The sequence below is a fragment of the Salvelinus alpinus genome, chromosome 30, assembly GCF_045679555.1.
Source record: "Salvelinus alpinus chromosome 30, SLU_Salpinus.1, whole genome shotgun sequence".
Taxonomy (NCBI): domain Eukaryota; kingdom Metazoa; phylum Chordata; class Actinopteri; order Salmoniformes; family Salmonidae; genus Salvelinus; species Salvelinus alpinus.
The window spans coordinates 43,916,959-43,930,042 of record NC_092115.1 but is presented as its reverse complement, the minus strand read 5'-3'; the positions used below and the strand labels follow the sequence as shown (position 1 = coordinate 43,930,042).

The window sequence follows — 13,084 nt, the reverse complement described above, 5'->3', positions numbered from 1 at the left end:
GTGAATGCCACCATCCATCCAGTTTCTGGTTAGGGTAGGTTTAAATAGTCACAATGGGTACATCATCTCCACTGCACTTCTTTATAAACTCACTCACTGAGTCAGCGTATAGGTTTATGTTGATCTCTGTGGCTGACCAGAACATATTCCAGTCTGCGTGATCAAAACAATCTTGAAGTGTGGCTTCCGATTGGTCAGACCAGCGTTGAGTAGTTCTCGTCACTGGTACATCCTGTTTGAGTTTCTGCCTATAAGACGGCAGGAGCGTCTTGGTCGGATTTGCTGAAGGGAGGGCGGGGGAGGTCTTTGTGTGCATTGCGGAAGGTAGAGTAGCAGTGGTCGAGTGTATTACCCCTGTGCGTAGTGCAATCAATATGCTGATAGAATTTAGGTAGCCTTGTTCTCAAATTTGCTTTGTTAAAATCCCCAGCTACAATAAATGCAGCCTCGGGATATATGGTTTCCAGTTTACATAGAGTCTAGTGAAGTTCATTGAGGGCCGTCTTGGTGTCTGTTTGAGGGGGAATATACACAGCTGTGACTATAACTGACGAGAATTATCTTCGTAGGTAAAATGGCCTGTATTTGATTGTAAGGAATTCTAGGTTGGGTGAGCAGAAGGACTTGAGGTCCTGTATGTTGTTATGATTACACCATGATTCGTTAATCATGAAGCATACACCCCCGCCCTTCCTCTTCCCAGAGAGGTGTTTATCTCTGTCAGCGCGATGCATGGAGAAGCCCAGTGGCTGATCTGATTCCGACAACATATCCAGAGAGAGCTATGAAACATGAGCCATTTCCGTGAAACAGAGAATGTTACAACCTCTGAGGTCTCTCGGGAAGGCAACCCTTGCTCGAATTTCGTCTACCTTGTTGTCAAGAGACTATACCACTCGCCAATGTCCACTCGGGAGCGGTGGGCGATGTGCTCTTCTACGGAGCCTGACCAAGAGGCCACTCCGTCTGCGGCGCCGTTGTTTTAGGTTGGCTACTGGGATTAGATCCATTATCCTGGTTGGTGGTCCGAACAGAGGACTCGTTTCGGGAAAGTCGTATTCCTGGTAGTAGTGTTGGTTAGTTGACTTTGCTCTTATATACAATAGTTCTTCCTGGCTGTATGTAATAAGACTTAAGATTTCCTGGGGTAACAATGTAAGAAATACAACAACAAAAAATGTATAAATACTGCATCGTTTCCAAAGAACTCGAAACGAGGCGACCATCTCGGTCGGCGCCATCTTGCAGTAACCATTGTTTTTTGCATGCCACACAATACGGTCAACCAGTAAAGTCCATGATATTGCTACAGTATTAGCCTAACCCTAAACCTAGGACAGAGGTGTTACATCTCAGCGTTATCAGACAAGATCTTTCTCGCCTTGTCACCTGGGATTACTACAGTGAGCCCCGAGTGATTAGAAAGGCCCTGCTTATAGAGCTCCTGGGCAGCATTAGAGAGCTTTGTTAAAGACGTCTAGTCTGAGATTCAGGTGGCCAAGAGGTTTATTCAATTTAAAACATACAAGGTTTGATTAGGAGTGAGATACCTTCTTGCTTAATTCAACACTAAAATGTAAGCCTGCCATAATTGTCAATGCTCAATTGCAGTTTAATGGTTGACCAGGAAAATGCTTATAAATTCTATACGCAGGGATGAACATGGTTGAAAATACAACGATGGTGCCTTCTACCAAACAGACGTCTTCCACTCCTTTCAAAGTTGAATAAACCAATTTTAAAAATACAAATGCAAAGCAAATCATGAATGTTTGAGGGGATTGTTAAATATTAATATATATCACAGTACCATTCAAAAGTTAGGACACACCTACTCATGCAAGTGTTTTTATTATTTCCTACATTGTAGAATAGTGAAGACATAAAAACTATGAAATAACACATATGGAATCATGTAGTAACCAAAAAAGGGTTGAACAAATCAAAAAATATTTTAGAGTCCTCAAAGTAGCAACCCTTTGCCTTGACAGCTCTGCACACTTTTGGCATTCTCTCAAATCAAAATAGATTATATATTTTAGATTCTTCAAAGTAGCCACCCTTTGCCTTGATGACAGCTTTGCACACGCTGGGCATTCTCTCAACCAGCTTCACCTGGAATGCTTTTCCAACAGCCTTGAAGGAGTTCCCACATATGCTGAGCACTTGTTGGCTGCTTTTCCTTCACTCTGTAGTCCAACTCATCCCAAACCTCAATTGGGTTGAGGTCAGGTGATTGTGGAGGCCAGGTCATCTGATGCAGCACTCCATATCTTGGTCAAATAGCCCTTAAACCGCCTAGAGGTGTATTAAGTCATTGTTCTGTTGAAAAACGAATTATAGTGCAAACCCGATGGGATGCTGTGGTAGCCATGCTGGTTAAGTATTCATTGAATTCTAAATAAACCACTGACAGTGTCACCTGCAAAGCACCCCCACACCTCCTCCATGCTTCACGGTGGGAACCACACACGTGGAGATCATCCGTTCACCTACTCTGCATCTCACAAATACACGGCGGTTGGAACCAAAAACCTCAAATTTGGACTCATTAGACCAAAAGGACAGATTTCTACCAGTCTAATGTCCATTGCTCATGTTTCTTGGCCCAAGCAAATCTCTTGTTCCTATTGGTGTTCTTTAGTAGTGGATTCTTAGCAGCAATTCGACAGTGGTGCAAAAAGTACTCAATTGTCATACTGGAGTAAAAGTAAAGATACCTTAATAGAAAATGACTCAAGTAAAAGTCACCTAGTAAAATACTACTTGAGTAAAAGGATTTGGTTTTTTAAGTGCATACAGCGATCAAGTGTAGCTGGGCCTGGCTTAAGCTGGATGCCACAATAGAGGTGAAAGGAACACCACACACTTTCTCACTTTTTCAATACAGTGGATTAAAAGGGGTATGCCGTGTGTACTCTCTGCCTGTAAGAGATCAATTATGCCAACAAAGGGTATAATGCTCTGCTGGCACATTGTAGAAGATGTACACAGGCAGAAAGTGTACAACTGTAGTATGTGCAGTGCAGCCCAAAGATTTTGCTTGTGTTGAACTTGACAGTAACACGTGTGTGTGTGTGTGTGTGTGTGTATGAGGGGGGATTATTACAAATGTTACTCAATTAACATTATTTTTGAACACATGTAGCCGTGTGCACTTGATCGATGTCTACTATAGTGGCCATTATAATAGAGCGAAAATAGAATACCTGTTTGTTTCATTCTATTTCTACTTTAAGATGGGGTTTTTTCTCCAAGTGCAATATTTAGAAGGCTGTCATGGCTAACTGCAATGCAGTGTATTGCTTTTTTCTCAAGACTTGAGTGTCATTTACAGTAAAGTCTAGGCAACAAATATTGCCTAGACTTTACATTGGATTGCTTACTTATTTTATTTTTTTTAGGTGTGGGTTAGGTTCACATGAGCCACTTTTTATTTTATACACAGAGCCTGATAATGTAGATCATATTCTTTGTTTAATTAGTTAAAACCCACATTTCTCACTAGCTGGGATTTTTTTGTTGCATGTTTCAGTGCAAGAAAGTCACATTTTTTGGGCCCTCACCAGTTTGCATCCCTTGCTATCCATCAATAAAAAAAAAAGAGAAAATGATGCTGTCTGGTTTACTTAATAGTATAATAATAATTTTAATAATAGTATAATAAATAATTTTGATACTTAAGTACATTTTAGCGATTCCATTTACTTTTGATACTTAAGTAATTAAATTAAAGGGGATAGGGGTAGTGGCTGTGGTCAATGGCGCGGTTTTAGAGGCCCTCTTGGACGCAGAGACAAAAATGCTATTTCCTGCAATTCTAAACATTTTCCCATGGACATTTCTCAATTTTAAAGCTAATGCTTTATAGCTGGTTTAGTCGTTTAAGTTTACACTGAAAACTTTTAACCCACCCCCAAAAATACCTAAATATACAGAGCCAGTCAAAAGTTGACACCTACTCATTCAAGGGTTTTTCTTTATTTTTCTAATAGTGAAGACATCAAAACCATGAAATAACACATGAAATCATGTTAAACAAATCAATTTAACAAAAATTGTTAAACAAATCTAAATATATTTGAGATTCTTCAAAGTAGCCACCCTTTGCCTTGATGACAGCTTTGCACACTCTTGGCATTCTCAACCAGCTTCATGAGGTAGTCACCTGGAATGCATTTCAATTAACAGATGTGCCTTGTTCATTTGTGGAATTTCTTTCCTTCTTAATGGGTTTGAGCCAATCAGTTGTGTTGTGACAAGGTAGGGGTGGTCTACACCCCTACCTTGTTTCTACCCCTAAGCCATAAGACTCCTGAACATCTAGTCAAATGGCTACCCAGACTATTTACCAAGTCCACATTATGGCTAGAACAGCTCAAATAAGCAAAGAGAAACAACAGGCCATCATTACTTTAAGACAAAGGTCAGTCAATACGGAACATTTCAAGAACTTTGAAAGTTTCTTCAAGTGCAGTCGCAAAAACCCTCAAGCGCTATGATGGAACTGGCTCTCATGAGGACCACCACAGGAAAGGAAGACAGAGTTACCTCTGCTGCAGAGGATAAGTTCATTAGAGTTAACTGCACCTCAGATTGCAGCACAAATAAATGCTTCAGAGGGCAAGTAACAGACACATCTCAACATCAACTGTTCAGAGGAGACTGCGTGAAATCAGACCTTCGTGGTCAAATTGCAGTGGTGTAAAGTACTTAAGTAAAAATACTTTAAAGTACTAAAAACGTTTTATGGGGTATCTGTACTTTTATATTTTTGCCAATTTTTACTTCACTACATTCCTAAAGAAAATAATGTACTTTTTACTCCATACATTTTCCCTGACACCAAAAGTACTTGTTACATTTTGACAGGAAAATGGTCTAATTCACACACTTATCAAGAGAACATCCCTGGTCATCCCAATTGCCTCTGATCTGGCGGATTCACTAAACACATGCTTTGTTTATAAATTATGTCTGAGTGTTGGACAGGGATGCAAACTAGTCACCTTTCGGCAAAATTCACTGTTTTGAATCCAAAATAGGTAACCTACGTGATTCGTGTAGATCCGATGAGAAAAGTATGGGGGGGGCGGGTTGGATCACTACTGTCTGTAAGCGAACGAGTGATGCGCATTTGGAACAACACTGGCTGTATCCGAGGCTCAGCCAGTCGCTCACATAACAATAGAATGCAGCACATGACTGAAGAGAGAAGAGACAACCAATTTGCTAGTTACAGCATTAGCGTGCGCACGCCCTGGAAAGACAGCAGAGAGTAGAAAGGCAGTTTGTCAGTTACAGCAGCACGTCCCCTGGACGATAAAGAAGAGGTAGGTGAGAAGCCTGACCACCGAGACGGGGGTGGTAAGGTGATGAAGCGTACTTCATGAGCTGTAACCGAAAAACAACTGGCATTTGGAAAGTTTGAGGTGAGGGAGAAAGTGTGATGGAACAAGTATTGTTAGCATTGTTAAGTATCTTGCTATCGGATCGAATTCTCCATTAGTTAGCCAGAGAAATGTTGAGCAACATTGGCCAACTTAATTGATCAAATAATTGAGTTCATGGTGTGAAAATTAGCTGGCTAGTAAAGTCAGACAGCTAACGTTAGCTAGCTAATGTTACAACATCAGATGAGTTAACGTTAGTAACCTAACCAATTCGCTATAGTATTAACTGGTATACGACTCCTTGCCGTTCAAGTTATTATACGTTAGTTGCTTACTGGACCCTGGCAATCTGTGTGAAATGTTAACTAGCTAACTACTATCTGTGAACTAATGCTTTCCCTCTACGGTATGTGGTAAATTTTCAGAATGAGAGAATTGGGTGAAAATTAGGTGTTGCTTGTTAATAAGCTTGTTAGGGCTAGGGTCCTTTTTTCAGAATTTCCGCCTGACTGACGTGCCCAAAGTAAACTGCCTGTTACTCAGTCCCAGAAGCCAGGATACGCATATAATTGGTACCATTGGATAGAAAACACTGAAGTTTGTAGAAATGTTAAAATAATATATATGAGACTAACACAATTGATATGGTAGGAGAAAATCCAATGAAAAACTAACCTGAATCTTGTCTTTTTTTTTTAGATCCCATGCTCTTCCAATGGAAAGCTACGGGTCCTATGCAATTCCATCTCCCAGATTGCAATTCCTATGGCTTCAACTAGATGTCAACACTCTTTAAGGTTTCAGGCTTGTTTCTTCCAAAACAAGTAAGAATTTTTAGTTTTGGTACAGGGAGTCGGAAATCAGAGGATGCGCACTTGCTAATTTAACTTTTCTATTGAACATACTTCTTTCCGTCTGAAGTATTATAGATTAATTACATTTTAGGGTACCTGAGGCTTATATAGAAATGTAGTTTGACTTGTTTTAACAAAGTTTAATGGTAGCTTTTTGGATTCCTTTGTCTGCATGTTGAACCCAAAATCGATGGTGCCAACTAAAGACTTTGTGATATAAAGAAGGATTTTATCTAACAAAAAGGACCATGTATGTTGTATCTGGGACGCTTTGGATTGCAAATCAGAGGAAGATTTTCAAAAAGTGATTATTTAAATTGCTATTTGTGATTTTATGAAGCCTGCTGGTTGAAAAATATGTTGATGTGGGGTGCCGTCCTCAAACAATCGCATGGCATGCTTTCTCTGTAAAGCCGATTGTAAATCGGACAATGCAGTTAGATTAACAAGAATTTAAGCTTTTAGCCGATATACACTTGTATGTACCTAGATGTTTAATATCCATAATTTCCCAGATTATTTATTTGAATATTGCGCGCCCTCCAATTTCACTAGAAATTGTCGACAGGTGTCCCGCTGATGGGACGCCTAGCCATAAGACGTTTTAACCTCACTAGGGTAGTGGGCAGCATTCGGAATTCTGGATGAAAAGCATGCCCATAGTAAACTGCCTGCTACTCAGGCTCAGAAGCTAGGATATGCATATAATTGGTAGATTTGGATAGAAAACTCTAAAAAGTTTCCAAAAATGTTAAAATAATGTCTGAGTATAATAGAACTGATATGGCAGGCAAAAACCTGAGAAATCCATCCAGGAAGTGTGATTTTCTTAATTTTGTAGTTTTCTATTGAATGCCATTACAGTATCCGTTGACGTAGGACTCAAATTGCACTTCCTATGGCTTCCACTAGATGTCAACAGTCTTTAGAAATTGTTTCAGGCTTGTATTTCTGAAAAATTAGGGAGTAAGACCACTTTGAATGAGTGGACCATTCAGTGTCCGAGGTTTTTCATGCGCGCGACCAAGCGTGCGCCTTTCTTGTTTTCCTTTTATATTGCCGAAGCTTTTGTCCAGTTGAAATGTTATTGATTATTAGGACTAAAATCAACCTGAGGATTGATTATAAACATCGTTTGACATGTTTCTATGAACTTTACGGATACTTTTCGGGTTTTTCGTCTGTCTGTTGTGACTGCCTTTGAGCCTGTGGATTACTGAACAAAACACGCGAACAGAGGTTTTTGGATATAAAGAGGGACTTTATCGAACAAAACGAATATTTGAGTAAATGGGAGTCTTGTGAGTGTAACCATACGAAGATCAAAGGTAAGTTATTAATTTTATCACTATTTCTGACTTGGGTAACTCCTCTACTTGGCTGGTAACTGTTTGTAATGATTTGTCTGTTAAATCGCATGGTATGCATTTGCCGTAAAGCCTTTTTGAAATCTGACACCGTGGTTGGATTAACAAGAATTTAATCTTTAAACCGATAACACTTGTATGTTTTATTAATTTTTATAATGAGTATTTACATTTTTTAATAAGGCGCTCTGCAATTTCACTGGATGTTGGCCAGGTGGGACGGTAGAGAGGTTAACAACTTCAGTTAAATGGAAGTGGGAAACCTAGCCTAGCAATTCACACCCGGAACCTACATGGGAAAGCTGATCTCATCCCATGTGACAGACCTATGAGACACCAGTATGAAATCTAGGCCACTTGGTCTACTGTGTACATGTATAAAATCCTACACATCAGTTCTGTTCAATTCTTGTTCCAACACTTTTTTTCTCTCTCACTAGTATGAAGGAAAGTTTAAAGCAACCGTTCTAGGCCGTACATGAAACAAAATGTTGACCAAAGATTGAGACAGTATAATGCAAGGGGATATGAGTAGGTTCATGCCTACCTGTAGCGGACATGATAGGACTGGTCCTCATCAACAATGCTAACCAAAGAGCCAACGGAATCCATTGAAGATTTATAAGTGGGACGATCCCAGTTTAAATCCCAAAAATGTTGGTAAAAACAAAAGTGGAAAACATCTGATGGTCCAGGAGAACTGGTCCTAAAATTCCCCTTGTGCTCGCCTTTGATTGACCTCTTAAGCTGACACGTAGCCCCAGGAATGACAGAGAGATCCTCAGAAAGTGTTGTCCGTCAGGCTACAGTTTGAGCTTGGCTTGGCAGTGCCAGCACAGCTCTCCTCAGCAGCCCTCTGTGAAGAGAACACAAGATGCTGTGTGTAAAGCCTCCTGACCACACGACACCATGGCAACACCCACTAAACAGCGTGACAAGAAAGGCAGGTAGGGGGTGTGAGAGAGGAGTGGATAGGCGATGGATGGATGGGTTCAGTGGCAGCCAAACCACACGCAAGCTGTCAATCACTGACTCAACCATGAATGCTCTGAGGTGTGCTAGGCTCTACCGGAGGGTGAGGATACAGCTAGCCTAGGCAAGCAGAGAAGCAGGGAAGGATTTTCACCAATCACAACAGATACATTTAATGCTTTATGCAAATCATTGGTAGTCAAAATAGAACATGTATCCACCACAGCAAAGATAATTGTAGATTGATTGAAATGTTATTATTTAGTGAGAAATAGGGAAAGTAGCCTGGCCGCAGACTCAAAACAAGGCCTATACAGTGAAGACTTGTGGAAATTCCATTGTAAGTACAGTGATAAGCAAGTCTAGTATGTAAGGTACAGCACCAGAGCAAGACCAACTGCCACCTCGTTCCCACATGCGGTCAAGTAGGCCCCCTCTTTACCTACGCACACATTTTAGTAGTAAACAGGTTTTCCCAAACCCAATTTAGGCTACTACTACACATCAAGAGCAAGATCATTACAAATGTAAAGGACAGTATTCAAATGTATGCTGCAGGTGCATATGAATTGAGGAATTTTAAAATTGTGTATTTATTGGTGGATAGAGGAATATTCTGATAGTAGATTAGCAAAAAAATTGTATCACAACAGCTTGTAACCAAATGACATTCACAAAGATTATTGAAAGACTTTCTTAATCCAGGAGTAATCAACTTTCAACCTGGTTGGGGATAGTCCACCATAAACCTCCCCTTTGTTGATCTGCTCGTTGGATACAGCTTAATAAAACCAATGCATCATCACAATTTGAAGCAAAATTGAAAGACTCAGTGGTCACATGAAGATCAGAGGTCAGAGAGCAGCAGAGCATTGAATTCACTCCAGAACACCACCGTCCTCAGTTTAACCCCTCACCACTAAAACCCCGGCAGGCAGCAGAGCAGACATGAGAAAGACTTGCACCCCTCAGCCAAGAAGGATAGGAGGTCATAGCAACAACTGTGATCAGCAAAAACCCCTTACATTAGGCTACTTCTTCTGGAAACAACTGTATGTTAATAAGGCCGGTGCACACAAATCTCATGTAATTATATAGTGCCAATCCTTCCCTTTCATTAGGGATTGAGGCTTGCACAGATGCCTCCTGGTGTATGCAGAATTTACACAAGTGATGTCGGCATGGAAATGGGTTTGGCAGCTTGACTTTAGATCCCTTTTGATTACAGTGAGTAACATAACTTTGGGGTACTTCTGAGCTCTCTCTTTAACTGTGTTAGGGCCTAGCCTACATGATGACCTGCAGAAAGTGTTTGTGAATTCTTTTCGTGGACAACCTAGATTCAGGGACTGGCCGGCGGCCATCCACGCCACAGAGCAGAACTGTAACCAAAAAGCGCTGGTTGTCACATCAGGGGGGAGGCCAGAATCTGACAGCCACACCAAGGTGGAAGTTATTTCAGCACAGTTTTATATTTCACTCCACAATCCCATATCGTAGCCACAATGAGTATACAGAAAACCTCATTTTGGGAACGTTGTAGACAGCTTATCTTTGGAGCAACTATTTGTAGCAAGCTTATCATTGCATCCATTTGGGATCAATGATCCCCAAATCTTGGAGAACAAAGCTATGAGAACTAGGTCAGCTCTGCTGTTTAGTGGCCAGGTTAATGTGAACTACTTTAATCCAAAGTGGAGCCTGCTTGTGTTTCGGGAATCTGTTCCCGAACTACATACAGTACATGCTTGTACATATGCTTACGCATGAGGCCTTTTCCAGTAGTGTGCGCCAAATGGGAAAGGGAGATACCTAGTCAGTCGTCCAACTGAATGTATTCAACGGAAATGTGTCTTCCGCATTTAACCCAACCCCTCTGAATCAGAGAGGTGCGGGGGGCTGCCATAATCGACATCCACGTCTTTGGGGCCCGGAGAACAGTGGGTTAACTGCCTTGCTCGGGGGAAGAACGACAGATTTTTACCTTGTCAGCTCGGGGATTCGATCCAGCAACCTTCCTCTTACTGGCCCAACGCTCTAACCTGCCGCCCCTGGTGACAAAGCTGCACTCTGTATGAAGTAGTGGTTAAAAGGACAAGTGATCTACTAATACAGCGCAGCTGCGGTAACAAAAGCAGTCATTTGAAAGGCCAGCTTCACAGGAAGCTCCCACATCACACACTGGACTGTCACCATGACCTCATCTTTAATGTACTCACAGGGTGATCTATTGTGTCTTTGTGTCCACATCCTCTTATTAGCCAAGCAAACATGGAAACACCAAAGCAGCATAAAGCCTGATAGCAGGGATACAGCCAGCAAATCACCATCAAAACAAAAGGGACAGATCTAGAAAGAGAAACAGTCCTCACCTGAAATTATTCAGTGCTGGGATTGGGACTATGAGAAACCTGGTAAAAAAAAAAAAAAGATTGTGACATAGCTAGATTATTTTCAATGGTTGAATATTCTTCTAGTCCTACTGGTTTCTTTTAGGCATATATCTAGCTAGCCTAGTGTCCTAATTAATTTCCAAAATGAGATTAAGTTATGCCATGATTTCCCAGTAAAAATAATTTCCATTGCACTTTTACAGTAACTAATTTAGTAAACTGTAGGTGTTTTGTACACGAGACAGACAGGCAATTCCACGATAACAGAATGATGCTGAGAACTATTTAAAAAGTAATTTCAAACAAAAACCAATAGTTGCAAACCATACAACTATGCACAAGGACTACTTTTAGCAATTTCCACTGAGAATTTTACAAAAACACATTTACTCGAAGTTTGGTAACATTATTACAGAACAAACCGCACAACCCGGCATTCTGTTACCAAACTTTGCATACGTTAAAAAATATATATAATAATCAGATTAACTGAAATCGGAGCCTTATCACTTTCACTGTTACCGTGGATTTGCAAATAATGACATAGAAAATATTTATTTTGACTAACATAAGGCGCTCCCCAAATGGTGAACTCGGTTCTTTTGAAAACTTCAGTCACCATCTGACAGATTTGATCAGCAAATCAAGTGAGAAAGCCACCTAACTGTTAACGTTAGCAAGTTAACAAGCCAGTTCTAACCATCTTGCAAGCTACAACCAAAACCATATCTATATTTTGTATTTATCTTATAACTAAAAGGGCTACACTATGGGTACACAACCAGAGAACCTCTACAACCTGTTAGCAAGCTAGCGTTACTGTAATTAGCTAACTGGGTAGCCTAGCAGTCCACTTACTTTAGGCGGTCCAGTTCGAACAATGGTTTTACTCCCCTTTTCGATACTTCGACGGCAAATAAAAGTCCAGTTTTATTCTACAACAACAAACCTAAGTTCTTAGCTATAAATTCGGCACTTTGATAACCTAGCTAGCAATAAAGTTTTGGCTAGCTAACTTCGATGAGTGGTTGGGGAATTTAGCTACTGTTACTCTGTGTTGTTAGTTCAGTAGCCAATCAGCGAAGCAGATTCAAAGATAGCCACGCCCCAAATAACCGTCTCTTGGACCGTACAGCCATTGCTCTGGACCAATGACATTTGAATAATGAATGTGTCAACTGTACGATGAGTCATTCATGTCACCTTCATGCAGCTGCAAAGTGTCAAATGGGTCAGCAAAAATGATGCTATCATCAGCAAACTAAAACAAAGATAGTCGTTTTTTACTGTAACGGCATTTCCTAATGCAAACATCTCCGTTTTGGGGTTGGAAATTAGTAAGTAAACTAACCAGCATCGACTGCCTGACAAAACTGCCTCTCTAGCTAACGTTAGTTGCACTGTTGAAGAAAGTTAGCTAAGTTAGCTGATAATGTTGAGGCTAGCCGCTAGCAAACTAACAAGCGACGTTACTATTGTTTAAATAAATTGAGAGGTGGTCAAAACACACAAGTGTTTTCAAAAGCTCTGCGTTTGTCAGCAGCAGGGGGAGAGGAGTGAAGTGAGCTCGCTGCTCCCCCATGATTTTTTTAGAAGTTTTCAGGAGTTACCGAAGCAACCAAACTCCTCCTCTCGCGTCAAGTCCAGACGTTCAGCGATACAATGTACATTATTGATGAATCCACAGGTATTAACCTGCCCTAGAGCTTGAAACAATGTGACATACGAAATAGGAATTGGTGTGTTGTGTCAGAACTTAAAGATCACATACGAATCAATTATGTGTAGGATAGAACACATTCTAAACAGATGAGATTGTCAAAGCTGAAGTTGGACTGCTAAGGGCCAGGTCAGGTGAGTTTCAGTAGGTACAGGACAGACAAATGCTGATAACTTTAACTTAGCAGCACGGGTAGAGGTAACGTTAGCCTTATAAATAGAAGCGTTACTCCACGTTCATGATATTAGCCTAATAAACATTTACATTTGGATATTGTCTTTTTTATTCATTACATAAATAAAAAATGCCAATATCCACATGTAAATGTTTATTATTAACATCATGAATTTGGCATACCATTTATAGGGTTAGTTTAGAGATTATT

The 13,084-nt window shown here is 40.5% G+C and overlaps 1 protein-coding gene across 5 annotated transcripts in view; it reads right to left on the bottom strand.

Moving 5' to 3' along the window:
- Positions 1-12,036, bottom strand: part of LOC139559809 (G-protein-signaling modulator 2-like) — a 29,704-nt gene extending 17,668 nt beyond the window's left edge. For 2 of the 5 annotated variants that reach the window (XM_071376171.1, XM_071376173.1), the window contains exons 1-3: positions 11,838-12,036; positions 10,959-10,997; positions 8,162-8,470 (exon numbers count right to left, since the gene is read on the bottom strand). In XM_071376171.1, the coding sequence (XP_071232272.1) occupies positions 8,162-8,226 (65 nt within the window). In that variant the 5' untranslated portion in view covers positions 8,227-8,470; positions 10,959-10,997; positions 11,838-12,036. The remainder of the gene's footprint in view (positions 1-8,161; positions 8,471-10,958; positions 10,998-11,837) is intronic. The other 3 variants (XM_071376174.1, XM_071376172.1, XM_071376175.1) reach the window with 3 other exon arrangements.
- Between the last annotated feature and the right edge of the window lie 1,048 nt (positions 12,037-13,084).